At 36.3% G+C, this 16,353-nt stretch overlaps 1 protein-coding gene across 11 annotated transcripts in view; it reads left to right on the forward strand.

Annotated features, from left to right (window-relative positions):
* TTLL7 (tubulin tyrosine ligase like 7) overlaps nt 1–16,353 on the forward strand; it is a 151,457-nt gene that overhangs the window by 122,924 nt on the left and 12,180 nt on the right. For 5 of the 11 annotated variants that reach the window (XM_070786230.1, XM_070786226.1, XM_070786225.1 and 2 more), the window contains 3 exons: nt 938–1,098; nt 6,902–7,075; nt 10,146–10,214. The exons of 1 other annotated variant lie outside the window; for it this stretch is intronic. In XM_070786230.1, coding sequence (XP_070642331.1) covers nt 938–1,098; nt 6,902–7,075; nt 10,146–10,214 — 404 coding nt within the window. Of the gene's footprint in view, nt 1–937; nt 1,099–6,901; nt 7,076–10,071; nt 10,215–16,353 lie in introns of all 11 variants that reach the window. 5 more of the 11 variants (XM_070786231.1, XM_070786229.1, XM_019957213.2 and 2 more) reach the window with 3 other exon arrangements.

Consider the following 16,353-nt stretch of genomic DNA (forward strand, 5'->3'; position numbering starts at 1 on the left):
GCTTTTAACCTATGGGAGATTTTCTCTTAGGAATAAACTTGCTGGGTCATAGGATATATGCATTTTCAACTTTAGGAGTTAATGCCCAGCTAATATTTTCCAGTTTGTACTCCTGCCAGTTTTGTTTGAGATACTATAGATCCATATTTCTCCAATACTTGGTATTGTCAGACTTTTAATTTTTGTCAATTAAATGGATAGAAAATGATATCTAATTATAGTCTCAATTTTTATTCTTTATGTTTATTGGGCATATTTTTCTTCTTTTGTGAATTATGTATTTTTGTCCATTTTTTTCTGTTAATTTGTTGGTGTGTATATTAACAATTGGTTAGGCATTCATTATATACTCCTGATACTATTATTTGGTTAGATGTATATGTTTTGAATGTATTTTCCTAGCTTGTAACTTGATCTTTTATTGCCTTTAAGATATCTTTTCATGTCCAGAGTTCTTAATTTTAGTATAATCAAAATCTGTTAATATTTTATATTCTATACTTTTTTGTTATTTAAGTAATCTTTTTCTAACCCATGATAAAAGATATTCACTAATACTTTCCACTAAGATATTTAATGGCTTATTTTTCAAACTTAAAGCCCTAATCACTGTAGAGTTGATTTTTGTGGATTGAGTAATGATTTCAGCTTCAGCTATTTTTTCAAGAATATTACTATTTAAAAAAAATCTGTTTATTGATTTACTTTAAATTTAATGTCTTCTTACTCCAATGGTCAGACTTACCACTTACGTCATATACCAAAGTTTCATAAATACTGGATCTGTTTCTGGACTTTTAATTCTGTGCTGTCTTTTAGTGAATAAGTGAGTCAGTACGTGTGTGTGTAGTCATATTTGAATTAAATATATTCATCTTTGAATTCTAGACACATACCTATACACCTAGATTTTTAAATATTTTGGTTTTTGCACTAGGTTTTGGACATAGTAAAAACAAGTGTCCGCACAGTTCTTCCACGTATCTGGAAGGTACCTGATGTTGAGGAAGTGAATTTGTATAGGATTTTCAACCGAGTTTTTAATCGCTTACTCTGGAGTCATGGCCAAGGTCTGTGGAACTGTTTTTGTGATTCAGGGTAAGTTTTAAGTTATTTTCTATTACTTTCATTTTTTTAAATCTTTTACTATTTAATTATAAAGATAGCCCAATCAAATGGCTGAATTTCTTTACTCTCTTAAAATGTGGTTTTGTAACTGCATATAAGTTTCAGTGCTTAACTATAATTTATAATATTTAAACTGATGTAGATGAGATGATGGCTGTGAACACAATACCACCTAACTAATTTGAATTCAATGGAGAGAAAGTATTCCCAATGAAAAAACTCAATTACATCAGTATCCTTATGGTTCTTCTGCTGTTTCCTTTATGTAACCATCTTCCAAAATCATGGCTACACTCCTGCTCCTTTCCAGACTTTCAGTCCTGTCAAAGCTGTTGTGACTCACTGTCATTTTGTCCTCAAGGTATCTAAAGCCAAGCATTCCATACTTCCCTTTTATTCGTAAATGGCTTCCCTTCTGGACTTCCCAAAATCCCATTATTACTCTCTCAGTCATACAGGTTTGGTATCTCAGGGGCATCCATGTCCTTTTTCTCCTTCATTGTCTTTTCAGCCATGGGCTAATCTTGTTAGTTTTTCTATCACATCCCCACTGTAGCTACTGTAGATTATTTTTCATTTTTCTTAACAGTTCTCAATTATTTAATTCAAGATTGTTCTTCATTGTTCCTAACAGTTATCTAGTATTTACTTGATAATTTAAATACTTTTGGAGATATAGTGCTGAATTTGATACAGTCCCTGCCCTTAAGAGGCTTCCAGGGGTAGCTCAAACAGTAAAGAATCTGCCAGCAGTGCGGGAGATCTAGGTTCGATCTCTGGGTTGGGAAGATCCCCTGGAGAAGGAAATGGCAACCCACTCCAGTATTCTTGCCTGGAGAATCCCATGGACAGAGGAGCCTGATAGGCTACAGTGCATGGGGTCACAAAGAGTCAGACATGACTGAGTCACTAACACTGCCCTCAAGAGACTTAAAAACGATAATAGCTAATGCTATACCACTTATTCGGAGAAGGCAATGGCACCCCACTCCAGTACTCTTGCCTGGAAAATCCCATGGACAGAGGAGCCCGGTAGGCTGCAGTCCATGGGGTCGTGAAGAGTCGGACACAACTGAGCGACTTCACTTTCACTTTTCACTTTCATGCCTTGGAGAAGGAAATGGCAACCCACTCCAGCGTTCTTGCCTGGAGAATCCCAGGGACGGGGGAGCCTGGTGGGCTGTCGTCTCTGGGGTCTCACAGAGTCGGACACGACTGAAGCGACTTAGCAGCAGCAGCAGCAGCCATGACCCTTAGTTGCTGACTATCTACAGAATTTCTCTTATCTTAAATCATAATTAGAGATTTTTCTTTCTGTTTGTTGATCCATTGGTTGGAATGTTGAACATGAATTTCAGCTTCTCTTCACAAATGGAAGACAGTGAGATAGTCAGCTATTGAAATGGGTGCTGGTGACTCTATTTTGGTCATTTACTTCGACTCCATTCAGAATCCTTTCTTCTTGTACCTGGAACAGTACTCTACTCACATTTCTCTGGTGGTGTCTATTACTACTGGTAATGATAATGAAAGTAAATAACATTTTTTGAAGGATTACTAAATGTCTGATACTGTGTTACATATTAAATATTTTTATAATTGCCACTATAATATTTTTAGTAAACTATTATTATTATTTTCATTGTATAGATGAAAAAAGTGAAGCATAAAGTATATAACTTGCCCAAATTTTCATAGTGAGCCTGCATTTAAACTCAGGTTGTGTGAGTCAAGAGTCCAGGTTCTTAACTCTCTGCTTTATTCACGCTTCTCAAAGCAGCATTACCAGTGGTTGCCAAGCTTGCTATGTTGCAAGCCCTGTAGCACTAGCCAAATCCTCAACCCATCAAACTGAGCAGATGCAGCAGGAATAGCTCTGCATCCGATTTGACCTCCTCTCTCTAACCATTTCTTTAAAAACTTGGTGGTTTGTAGAGATGAGTTTTATACTAGATTTCATTTTATACCTTTACAAGTGACATTCCTCGGGTTCCTTAATTTAATGAAGTCAGATAATTCTGTGTGTGTGTTTGGTTGGCACTTTGAATCCAGGATAGCTCTACTTTTTCTTTGAATCATGTCCAGTCAATGTATACTTTAACCTTTGATCTAACAACCTAGCGGTCTAGGTAAAAAAATCTACTCTAAGCTTAGTTCTAAAGGAATGATTTTAATAAAAGGTGCAGCTTTCACAGTTAGGTATAAAACTCTTGGAAAAAATATAATCCGAATAACTCTGAACCACCTTGATTCCTGCCACTTCCTGTCTCAACTCCCAATAATAAATCAAAATGAATAAACCATTCCCTGTCTACATCTCAAAACATCAAATAATGTGGATGTTTGTCATTGGTTTTCTGACAATTGGCCCAGGGGTTTTGCTGATGCACTGAATAGAAAACATGCTCACCCTTTTCTCTTGCTCTTTCAGGCTGCTGAAGCCCATGCTCAGAGACTCTTAATCACATGCAGCCTGGGAGTGCTATTCAGAATGATGCTCCACATTCTGAATGTGTCCTCTCCAAGGGAATAGCTCTTGGAATTTTCATAAATAAAATTATCCACCCCGTTTTACTGAGATAGGGCAAGCCTGGGTGCTATGGGACTTAAACTTGGGCCATAGAGCTCACAAGAGGTGTCCAAGGGAAGTAACATTGCAGCTTAGACTTGCAGGAGGAGGAAGAAGAGGAAACAGGGGCCTATGGGAGAAGGAATGTATTATTTGGAAAAACCCCATCTTCACTCAAAATCCTGGTGTGTAAACCTTAGAGAAAAGAATCTAGACTGTTCAGTCAAAGACATTTTTTTATGGAAATTCATCATAGAAATGCTTTCTATTTTTATTTGTTTTATTTTTTAACAATCTTGGGGGAAGAAATTGTAAGGAATATTCTAAGGCAAGGGTCTGCTTCTAGGCTGAATTATATGCCTATGTGAAAATGTATGCATATCATATATGCTACTTATTAATAAAATGATGTGACTCTTACTGTTCTCTATCACTTTAGTTGGATGTTGTGTTGTTAGTACTTTTCAGCTCATTAATCTTTCTGAGCTGATATCCAGTTGGTGATGTCCAGTTTTTTGTTTTTGTTTTTTTTTTTACTTTCTTCTTTTTGCTACTTAACTTTGGGCTCCTCGATCATTCATTAGGGCTCCTACCAGAGGAAAAAGAAATGAATGTTTTTTTTTAGATAGCTGCTTTATTAAATATTTTTCATGAAAAAGGTGATGAAAATTATTGGATTATTGGATAATATGTGGCTTTTCAAGTTTCTGGATTTCATTAATGATTCCCTTTTGTTACCAGGAGGTTATTCAGTATTCTGTATCTTATTGTTATATTATTTTAACATGTCATTTGAAGTTGTTACTTTTAATATTTCTCTGAGGATTCAGGAGTGCCAGAGAGAACTTTTTAACCATTTAAATTTTCTTTCTGAATTCGTGGATTTTGGTCCTCCCATTTCCTTGGAATTTAGATTCAGAAAGCAGGCAGATAAGACCCTGAGTTCTTTGATAAAAGCATTAGTGTCATAAATTATTCTCCATCCTTTCACTTACTTCAAATTTTTTGTGTTAGTATTGAAAATTGAGATACTGTAGTGTTGTAGAAGGATTTCACATTACTCAGCTGTGCCAGGTGGCAGGGGACACAGTTCTTAAACACACGAAGAATAGGTTTCTTTTCTGCAGAGGGGTACCATTAGCCTAGTGCCAAGCAAAGCAAGTCCTGGTCATTTTCTTTTTCTTTATGAGTGACTCTGGCATTCTGACACTTAAATATGGATTAATAGTGTAGAATGTAGCCTTTGGTCAGTGGTAGTGAACATACACAGCAAAATTCGGTAGAGAACCTTGTCATGTTTATTTTCAGTTTTTAAGAAACAATGACAGAATGAAAGGCCAAAGCTGTCCATATTATAACTCACATATTACTCAGAATGTTATGTCAAATTAAGGTGTTATATTGATAAAAGAAGCTCATTTGTCTTTCTTCAATTTTGTTTGTTCTTTTCTTACTTCAAGTCAGGAAAACAAAAATTACCATGATGTAAGTGATCTGATAGTGAATCTAATCAAATGGCTCCAAAGTATTAAAATAGAAATATATTCTTATTCAGAAGAGAGGGTGGTGATGGAAGTAGGCTTTTATGGAAATAACTAGAACCCCAGAGAAGAGAATGTAAAAGTGCTCAGTCAAAAGTCAGAACATTTTCTTTGTGTATTTACATTCAGATGAAACTGTAATTTCTCTGAACCCAGTCATGTAAGACTTGCTAGGCCAAGACATAAACAAATTCCCTTATTAATTGGCATTCTCCAATATTTTTCTTGATCACATAAAGTAAATTGGTGACATATATGTGTATATATATACAAATATAGATATATAGACATGTATGTCATATCTAGTTTTTCTTACATTTAGTAATAAAATAAAAATTTAGAGTTAACTAACATATTACTGTTTCTTGAATGAAAATAACCTTTAATCCCTTTTAAATAATAAAAACTCTATTATATAATTAGCCCTGAACATCTCAGAACATAGAAGAAAGTTTATTTCTTTCAGTCTACTTATTTGAATCTTATTCCCTTTAAGAAAATATGTCATTCACTGATGACATGCTGTCTTTTTGGGACCATGTTTCTCCTGAAAAAATAAACAATAGACTTTCTACTAAAAAATACCTTTATGAGTTCCTACCGCATTTTTTAAAAATTCCAAAGATATCAAATATCCACAGAAGATTGAAAATGGAGTCTTTGAATTTCCCATTGGGAAATGCAGTTATTCAGAAAAATATTTTTCTTAATATATTTTTTCTTCCTTAAAATCTAGTCTTTTCTTTCTCTGAGGATTAAGTGAATTGGTTTATGTAAAATGAGACTTGGACCATTACCAAGTCTCAAAGCAAACTTTCCCCTTGAAGCTTGAAAGGAGTTTCAGTTACACTAAGGAAATCAGTCTCTCTCTCTCTTTCCCGATGCTGGGGGGGTAGTAACATGTTTTCTCATTTGGGTCATAACAGTCAACTTAGGAATTGTGAACAAATATATATGTGTACACATGCACACGCACACGCACGCACACACGCACACACACACGTGTGCTCATTCAAGTTTACCAAGGCACTGTGTACTACCGCGTGCTGTGCGCTAAACTGAGTGTGCTGAAGGACACTGCCTTTGGAACTGCGGCAGGGCAGCACTTGTTGAGATTCATTACTTCTACAGTATAGAGTGTGTGCTCTAGGAATATCATGGACATAATTACATATGAACATGTTTTGAAAGCGGTGGTCATAATCATGGGATTAATCTAAATTTTGTTGGTTCAGAGAGATCACAAATTAAGTTACAGTGACCTTTTAATCTGTGGAATCATCATTAATATAAAAATAAATATAGCTTCCTAGAAAATCTGTATTTCTAGAATACCTAAGTTTTGAGAAATTAGTTCAGTGTTTTACAATTCCTTCGATGTAAAGTAACTCAGTTTTTAGGAGCTATTGGGAAACCATCCTGTTAGCTACTCAGAGCTGGCATCAGTTAAATCTTTAAAGATAGGAATTCTGTGTTGTATTTTTTTAACATAAAGATTACCTTTCATTTGCATATTTACTGGATAACTTTAACCATCTGTAGTTACTTCATATATGTGAGGCCATTTATACTTTTTCTTTATTGGTTTGTTGCTAGGTAAATGATATTATTGGTTGCCATTTTTAACAGCCACATGAGGTCATGTCTGTTTCCATGCCAACAGATCCTCTTGGGAGAGTATTTTCAATAAAAGCCCGGAAGTGGTGACTCCTTTGCAGCTTCAATGTTGCCAGCGCCTAGTCGAGCTTTGTAAACAGTGCCTGCTAGTGGTTTACAAATATGCAAGTGACTCAAGAGGATCACTCTCAGGCATTGGTACTGATTGGGGTAATTCCAGGTACTTGTTTTACATTTCCTAGATCCTGTGTGTTTTATATAAAGTAATGCTGCAACGTACTTTGAAAGTGAAAGTCTCTTTTTGTCTAGATGGCTAGAGAAAAGCTAAAGACTAAAAATTTATACTTGCTACTATCTACAAGATTCTTTTAACTTGAACAATCTTTACCTTTAAAAGACTGAACAAAAACAACAATCACAAACCTGAAGGTTTCAAAGATAACCAACATGGAAATGATATTATGTAACTTAACATACTTCTTTTTCAAAAGCCAAGTAAGAGCATACAAAATGGTAATAAATTTAACTTTTCCCTCAGCAGGGATATTTTGTCTTTTTCCTCTATCCTAATATAGTTGAGAAGATGCCTTTAGTTTCATTTTTAATGTTCAGTATGGCTCTACTATTCCCTTTATCACCAAATAGATCTGTGGGAGGTGGATTTTAAGATCCATTTAAAAATTGGACTTTTATAAATATTGTCCAGTTAAAATAGGTATTTTTCTAAAAACATGAAGATATTGTTTACTGCAAAGATACACAGAGTAAACAAGAAGTACATTTTAGCGCTTCTCAAGACAATCGTAGTTCCCATTAGAATTAAAGACAAATGTCTTGGCTCAGATGGTAAAGAATCTGCCCACAATGCAGGAGACCAGGTTTGATCCTTGGGTAGGGAAGATTCCCTGGAGAAGGGCATGGCAACCCACTCCAGCATTCTTGCCTGGAGAATTCCGTGGAGAGAGGAGCCTAGCATGAGATCTCAAAGAGTTGGACATGACTGAGAGACTAACACTTTCACTTTCATGTGACTTTTAGTATGTGTAAGTTTTTGTAGTATTATTAAGAGAGAAAAGTATAAACCATGATTTTGAAAAACTAAGTGATAATCAAAAGATAATAGGATCTGGTAACAATTGAATGGCTTCCCTGGTGGCTCAGTGGCAACTATACCACCTACCAATGCAGGAGCGTGCTAAGTCGTTTCAGTCGTGTCCGACTCTTTGCCATCCTTTGCCATGCTGTCCTCCAGAAGATCTTTCCAACCCAAGAATTGAACTTAAGTCTCTTTTGTCTCCTGCATTGGCAGGCAGGTTCTTTACCACTGGTGCCACCTGGGAAGGGACCGTCAGCTCAATCCCTGTGCCGGAAAGATCCCTGGAGAAGGATACGGCAACCCACTCCAGTGTTCTTGCCTGGGAAATCCCATGGACAGAGGAGCCTGGTGGGCTCCAGTCCATGGGGTCATGAAAGAGTCAAACATGACTTAGTAAATGACAAACAGCAGTAACTGAATAGATGGTGAGGAAAATGAACTACCATAGCTTGGGTTTTCTTTTTGAAATATCTAGAAATTAATCTGTTTATTAAAAAATCATGGAGATATAATATAGCTAACTTTCTACAAAATTCATCTGCAACAGCAGAATGGCTTGGAATGCTTTTCACAAAAAGTATTGAGAGAGATATGTTTAACCTTTGTTTGTCTTTTACACTATTGAGGTATAATGCAGTATCTTTAACTATCCCCCAGCAAACAGAAGCTGATTGATTTTAAAAATGATGGAGGTAAAGTTAGACATTAATATTTAAAATACCAAAGCTGTAGTTTGTAGTTTTAATGGTTTGACAGAAGCAAATTATTGAATAAAGCTCATATTACTTTTATTAATATTCTCATATGATTTAAAAAAAAATGATGGCCATCTTTAATACATTACAACATATAAGTGAAGGGCCTTCTCTTTAAGAATGATACTCTGGGATCATGATCAGGAAAACCTTTAATTCTGCTCTAAGAAGGATGGTTTCAGGCTCTTTAATATCACTCTTAAAAATCCAGATTTCATAACCTATTTTCTGTTGAAGGATCATGTTACTTTTATGACTAAGCAAAATAAGATGAGTTTTGCTGGCTATTCTGGAGGAAGAAATTATACCTTACAGTTGCTTCAGTTTTTAAAATTTTCCTCCCCTTCTTTTGATTGGAAGAAATATTTCTCCCCTTGCGATCTTGAGTTATGGACCCTGATAAATGTTCAGCATGACCCCAGTATAGTGATTATAAGCTTCTTAGGGGAGAGAGGTCAGTAAACACATCCTTTATTCCTTGCCAAGTTCAGAACCATTTGAGAGAGAAATGTAGGAGCATTACAGATGATCATCAAAATGTAGCTTCATTACTGAAAAAAGCTATTGAGGGACATGATATAGATGAGAGTCACGTGTTTTCTAATGTTGAATTCTAGAATTAAGTGTATCCATCCAGTCAAAGACAGAACTCTATCAACCCAAACCTTCCACTAGCACTATCCATGAAGTCTTATTCTATTAGTGTTGGGAGGAGAGCAAGTAAAAATGCATTCTTTCTGCACATAGGCTGATACAAAAAGAGAAAGGGGCTGAGCCAAGCCTGACTGGTTCCTTCTTTTAAACCTGCAAATCAAATAATTTACTTCTGGTTAGAGCCCAGAAAATATATACTGGTCAAAGTTTTACTTGGAAACACAAAGAGAGAGAAACGAACACGTCCCTCCAGGTGGCTCTAATGATAAGGAATCCATCTGCCAATGCAGGAGACGCAAGAGACGCAAATTCAATCCCTGGTTGGGAAGATCCCCTGGAGGAGGGCATGGAAACCTGCTCCAGTATTCTTGCCTGGAGAATTCCATGGATAGAAGAACCTGGTGGGCCCCAGTCCATAGGGTCACCAAGAGTTGGACATGACTGAGTGACTGAGCACATCTAATATCAAGCTATTAAAGTCCAAGTTAATGTCAGTTCAGTTCAGTTCAGTTCAGTCGCTCAGTCATGTCCGACTCTTTGCAACCCCATGAATCGCAGCACACCAGGCCTCACTGTCCATCACCAACTCCCGGAGTCACATTAATTTAAAAAAATGGGAAAAATGGCTACACATTCTTTCCCTTGTATATTAGGAACCTATAGCATTTTACTTTATATATAGGAGTCAATTAATTTGATATTTATTAATAGATTGACAGAATTCCAGTAAACTCTTCAAAACTCTAAAGGATGATGCCATCAAGGTGTTGCATTCAATATTTCAGCGAATCTGGAAGACCCAGCAGTGGCCACAGGACTGGAAAAGGACAATCCTCATCCCAGTTCCCAAGAAGGTACACTAAAGAATGCACTAACCATCAGATAATTGTACTCATCTCCCATGCTAGTGAGGTCATGCTTCAAATCTTTTATGCTTGGTTCAGCATTACATGAACCAAGAACTTCCAGACGTCCAAGCTGGGTTTAGAAAAGGCAGAGGAGCCAGGGATCAAATTGCCAACATGTGCTGGTTCATAGAGAAAGCTAGAAAATTACCAAAAAAATCTATCTCTGTTTCATAGACTACACCAATATTAAAAAAACTAAGATCATGACATCCAGCCCTATTACTTCATGGCAAATAGAGAGGGAAAAGGTAGAAGCAGTGATCAATTTCCTCTTCTTGGGCTCTAAAATCATTGCGGATGGTGACTGCATCCATGATGCAGCCATGAAATCAGAAGATGTTTGCTTCTTGGCAGGAAAGTTACAACAAACCTAGAAAGTATGTTGAAAAGCAGAAACATTACTCTGCCAACAAAGGTCTGTATGGTCAAGGCTATGGTCTTTCCAGTGGTCATGTACGGTTGTGAGAGCTGTACTGTAAAGAAGGCGGAGCGCTGAAGGATTGATGCCTTCAATCTATGATGCTGGAGACGATTGCTGAGAGTCCCTTAGACAGCAAGAAGATCAAACCAATCATCTTAAGGGAAATCAACCCTGAATATTAATTGGAAGGACTGATGCTGACGTTGAAACTCCAGTGTTGTGGTCATCTGATGTGAACAGCTGACTCGTTGGAAAAGTCCCTGATGCTGGGAAAGATTGAGGGCAGAAGGAGAAGAGGGTGTCAGAGAATGAGATGGCTGGATGGCATCACTGATGCAAGGGACATGAACTTGGGCAAACTTTGGGAGATGGTGAGGGGCAGAGAGGCCTGATGTGCTGCAGTCCATGAGGTCACAAAGAGTCAGACATGATTGGGCAACTGAATGACAATAACAACAATAGATTGATAAGTTGTATTTATAAAGTATACCTATTAAAATATAAATTTATATTTATAAGTAAGTATAAGTATAAATAGAGGGATTCCCTGGTGGCTCAGATCGTAAAGCATCTGTCCGCAATGTGGGAGACCAGGGTTTGATCCCTGGGTCGGGAAGATCCCCTGGAGAAGGAAATGGCAACCTACTCCAGTACTCTTGCCTAGAAAATTCCATGGATGGAGGAGCCTGGTGGGCTATAGTCCATGGGGTTGCAAAGAGTCGGACATGACTTCACTTTCACTTTCACTTTCACCAGTTCACTTTCATAAGTATGCCTAATATAAATAATGGAGAGGGTATAGCTAAATATTTCATGAGGAAATATATATTTGACTAATTTATCTGTAAAATTAGAACATAAAGCTCCCATCAGTCATGTTAATGGATCATCTTTATCTTGACCACACATCTGCAGGATATTAATATTTCTTAAGAATATATTAAAGGTATATGTGGCTTAAAGGTATATGTAGCACCTGTTACATGGAAGAGAGTGGCCTTCAACCTTGCAGTCTCAGAAAGATAGCAATTTAATAGACATACCAAGAACTTCCCTTGGAGAAGGCAATGGCAACCCACTTCAGTACTCTTGCCTGGAAAATCCCATGGACGGAGGAGCCTGGTAGGCTTCAGTCCATGGGGTCGAGAAGAGTCAGACACGACTGAGTGACTTCCCTTTCACTTTTCACTTTCATGCATTGGAGAAGGAAATGGCAACCCACTCCAGTGTTCTTGCCTGAAGAATCCCAGGGACGGCAGAGCCTGGTGGGCTGCCATCTATGGGGTTGCACAGAGTTGGACACGACTGAAGTGACTTAGCAGCAGAACTTCCCTGATGGTCCAGTGGTTAAGACCTCTCGCTTCCAGTGCAAGGGGCATGGGTTCCGTCCCTGGCCAGGGAACTAAAATCCTGCATGCTGTGTGGTGTGACCAAAAAAAGAAAAAAAAAAAAAAAATAGCCATACCAACTGAGAAGCCATTTCTCAGAGGTGGACTCATAACTAAGCAAATCTAACTGATATTCACAGCTGGATCATTAAATCTACCTCTGTTTCTATATCTGTATGCATATCTATATCTATATCCATATATCTAGGATACTAGAGTCAGTATTTCACTATAGCTAGCCTTATTTCAAAGGCTTTGGGATTGCCAAACAATTTTTAGTCTCAGCATCTCTGTATTTCTATCTTTTATGTACTGAGCCTTCATATAAGCTCATTTTTGTGGCTAAAGTCATTTTTTAAATCTCTGAGTTAGAGCTTCTGCCTTTAGCAGTAGAGCACTAGGTGTTCGGACAAATCCTCCCTCTGATGTTGACAGGAAAGGCTGGACAAAATACCAACAAAACATTTGCTGTGAAAACATCGGAGAGTCAAAACCAGGTGCTTGTTAGTACTGAATAGTGCTTTTGACAGACACTCGGACCTAAAATAAAAAAGTAGGAGTTCAGGACCTGTCAAAGATTGGGGCTTTGATAAACAGCATAGATTCCTACATGTAATAATATCCCAAACATTTTGCAAAGCAAAAGTTGACAGAATTACAGGGGAAAATATACAAATCTACAACCATTGAAGGAGATTTTAATATATATTTCTTAAAAGATTTAAAAACGAAGAAAATTTTAACAATATGATTAACAGATTTAACTGTCACATAATAGTGAAGTCAGTCACCTCAGAATACAATACAGTAAGCATACCTGAATCTTTTATAAAAATCAACTAGTGGAATGATGAAACATCCAAAAAATTGAAATCATGCAAAGTATCATCACAGGCCTTTAAAAGTAACAAAATCCATCCTTTTTGGAAAGATAAAAAATAAAATCATTATGTATGTAAATGTACTTAGGTAACAAAAATATTAGAAATAAAAACTTGCAGTATGTACATAAATCATTATCACAGGGAGACTTATAGACTTAAAAGAACATATTAAGGAGTGTAAAGCAAAAATTAAATGATCCATCATCTTGAATGATGACATCATAACTTTAAAGTAAACCCAAAGAATACAGAAAAAGGAAATAATAAAAACAAGAGCAGAAGTTAATAATATAATGAAGCAAACAGAATAAAGAAGATCAACATGGCAAAAGTGGGTTTTCAAAAAGACTAATAAAATTGATCACTGTTGGGACTGATCAAGAATATAAAAGAAACAATTAACATCAAGAATAGAAATAGAGATAACTACAGATACTACAAATATTAAAAATTTCATGCTGATAAATTTGTTAATTTACGTTAAAAAATTCCTTGAAAAACACATACTACCAAAATGACACAAGACAATATAGAAGGCTACCGATACCAAAGGCTACCATACCTTTGATACTAAAACCTGACCAGGACATTAAGGCAAAGGATAATGAAAATTCAGTCTCACTCTTGAATATAGATGCAAAAATCTTACATAAATATTAGCAAAATGAACCTAGAAACCTTAAATAGGATAATGTATCATGACTAACTTTTGTTTATTGAATCTATTTAAAGGTACCATTAAAATTAAAATGTGATCAGTGTAATTTTAGTAGAATAAAAATACAGTATCATTTAAATTAGTATCATTTAAAATACACAGACAAGTTATTTGATAGAATTCAATATACATTTTTGCTTTAAAAAATGAATAGCAGGTTAAAAACAAAAGGGGAATTCCTTAATCTAATAAAAAGTAACTACAAAACCCCTACAAGCATATACTTAATGGTGAAATGTTGAAGGCTTTTCTTTTGAGAAGAGAAACAAGACAAGATTACCTATTAACTACAACTTTTGTTTATCATTATACTTGACCTGGCTTACTCAAGGAAGCAAGTCAAGAAAGTAAAAGGCATTGGATTTGAGAGAAAGAAATAAAACTCCTTACTAATGGTTGTGATGACATTCATAGCATTCATAATCTAAATAACTCTACAGATAAATTACTAAGTAAACCTACTAATTTTGATGAAATCAAAATGTGAATAAAATCAATATTTTTTCTATATCAATAACAGATTAGATAAAATGTCATTTTTAATAGCATCAAAGAATAACCAATACTTCAGAATAAAAGTAACAAAAACATGTAAGACCCTTATGCAGAAAAATGTAAAAGATGTAAAGTTATACCTTATATTGATATTGAAATCAATATCAATGTCATTTCTTCTCAAATAGTTCTTCATATCTATAAATTCAACATATTCCTTACATAAATCCTAACAATTTTTTTGCAGAGTGAAGAATTTGACTAACGTTTGTTCTAACATTTATACAAAAAAACAAAGGGCCAAGAATAGACAAGATATTCTTGAAATAGTAGGATTGATTTACTACAGTGTACTCAGAATTGTAATAAAGCTATAGTGTCTGAGAGAAAAAGTTGGCTTAAAGCTCAACATTCAGAAAACTAAGATCGTGGCATCCGGTCCCATCACTTCATTGCAAATAGATGGTGAAACAGTGAAAACAGTGGCTGACTTTATTTTTTTGGGCTCCAGAATCACTGCAGATGGTGACTGCAGCCATGAAATTAAAAGACGCTTACTCCTTGGAAGGAAAGTTATGACCAACCTAGACAGCATATTAAAAAGCAGAGGCATTACTTTGACAACAAAGATCCATCTAGTCAAGGCTATGGTTTTTCCAGTAGTCATGTATGTATGTGAGAGTTGGGCTATAAAGAAAGCTGAGGGCAGAAGACTTGATTCTTTTGAACTGTGGTGTTGGAGAAGACTCTTGAGAGTCCCTTGAACTGCAAGGAGATCCAACCAGTCCATCCTAAAGGAAGTCAGTCCTGGGTGTTCATTGGAAGGACTGATGTTGAAGCTGAAACTCCAATACTTTGGCCACCTGATGCGAAGAGCTGACTCATTTGAAAAGACCATGATGTTGGGAAAGATTGAAGGCAGGAGGAGAAGGGGACGACAGAGGATGAGATGGTTGGATGGCATCACCGACTCAATGGACATGAGTTTGGGTAAACTCTGGGAGTTGGTGATGGACAGGGAGGCCTGGCGTGCTGCGGTTCATGGGGTCACAAGGAGTCGGACACAACTGAGAGACTGAACTGAACTGAACTGAATACAATGCACTAGTACCAAAAGGATGGACAAATAGACCAATAGAAGCACTCAGAAAGGCCATGGACTTCCCTCATAGCTCATTTGGTAAAGAATCTGCCTGCAATGCAGGATAGACTCCGGTTCAATTCCTGCGTTGGGAAGATCCCCTGGAGAAGGAAATGGCAACCCACTCTAGTATTCTTACCTGGCGAATACCATGGGCAGAGGAGCCTGGCAGGCTACACTCTATGAAGTTGCAAGAGTTGGACACTACTTAGCAACTAAACCACCACAGAAAGGCTATAAATAGACCCAAATTTATATAGAGACTTGATTTATGACAAAAGGGGGACACTTATAACAAATGGGTTAACAGTTTGTTTAAACAAATGGTTCTGGGGCAATTGAGTTTCCAAATAATAATAAAAAAAGAAACTTGAATTTACCTACACCATATACAAAATCATTTCCAAATTATTGAGTACACAGATGTGAAAGGCAAAACTAAAGATTTTGGAAGAAAATATAGGAGATTTTTTCATGACCTTGAGGTACACAAAGAGTGTAAAATATCAGACCAAGAAAGTACAGATTATAAATGAAAAGATAAACTTTACTATATTAAAATTAAGAATATATGTTTATTAGCAGACTCCATTAAGGTGAAAAAGCAAGCCTCAGAATGAAAGTTGGTATTTGCAATCTGTTTAACCTACAAAAGATTGTTATACAGACTATTTAAGAACTACAGATTTCTAAGAAGAAAATAGGAGACTCCATGGAAAAATGGGGAAGATACTTGAAGAGGCATTTTTAAAGGCAGTAAGTATTCAAAGTGTTCAAACTCATACTCAGGGAGACATGAAACCCATCTTTCAGACCATGAGTTGTTGAGAATGTAGAGTAATGGAAACTCTTTCACACTGCTGATGATGGTGAGCATCATTACCTTTAAAAAAGTTTGGATAACCCACTAAAGTTTACCATTTTCTCAGTTATCTTATTCCCAATGATTCTAAGCAGAATGTATGCCCATGTGCATCAAGACCATATTAGAATCATCACAGTAGCATTTGCTTATAATGGCTAGAAATTAGAAATACC

The sequence above is a fragment of the Bos indicus genome, chromosome 3, assembly GCF_029378745.1.
Source record: "Bos indicus isolate NIAB-ARS_2022 breed Sahiwal x Tharparkar chromosome 3, NIAB-ARS_B.indTharparkar_mat_pri_1.0, whole genome shotgun sequence".
Lineage (NCBI taxonomy): Eukaryota > Metazoa > Chordata > Mammalia > Artiodactyla > Bovidae > Bos > Bos indicus.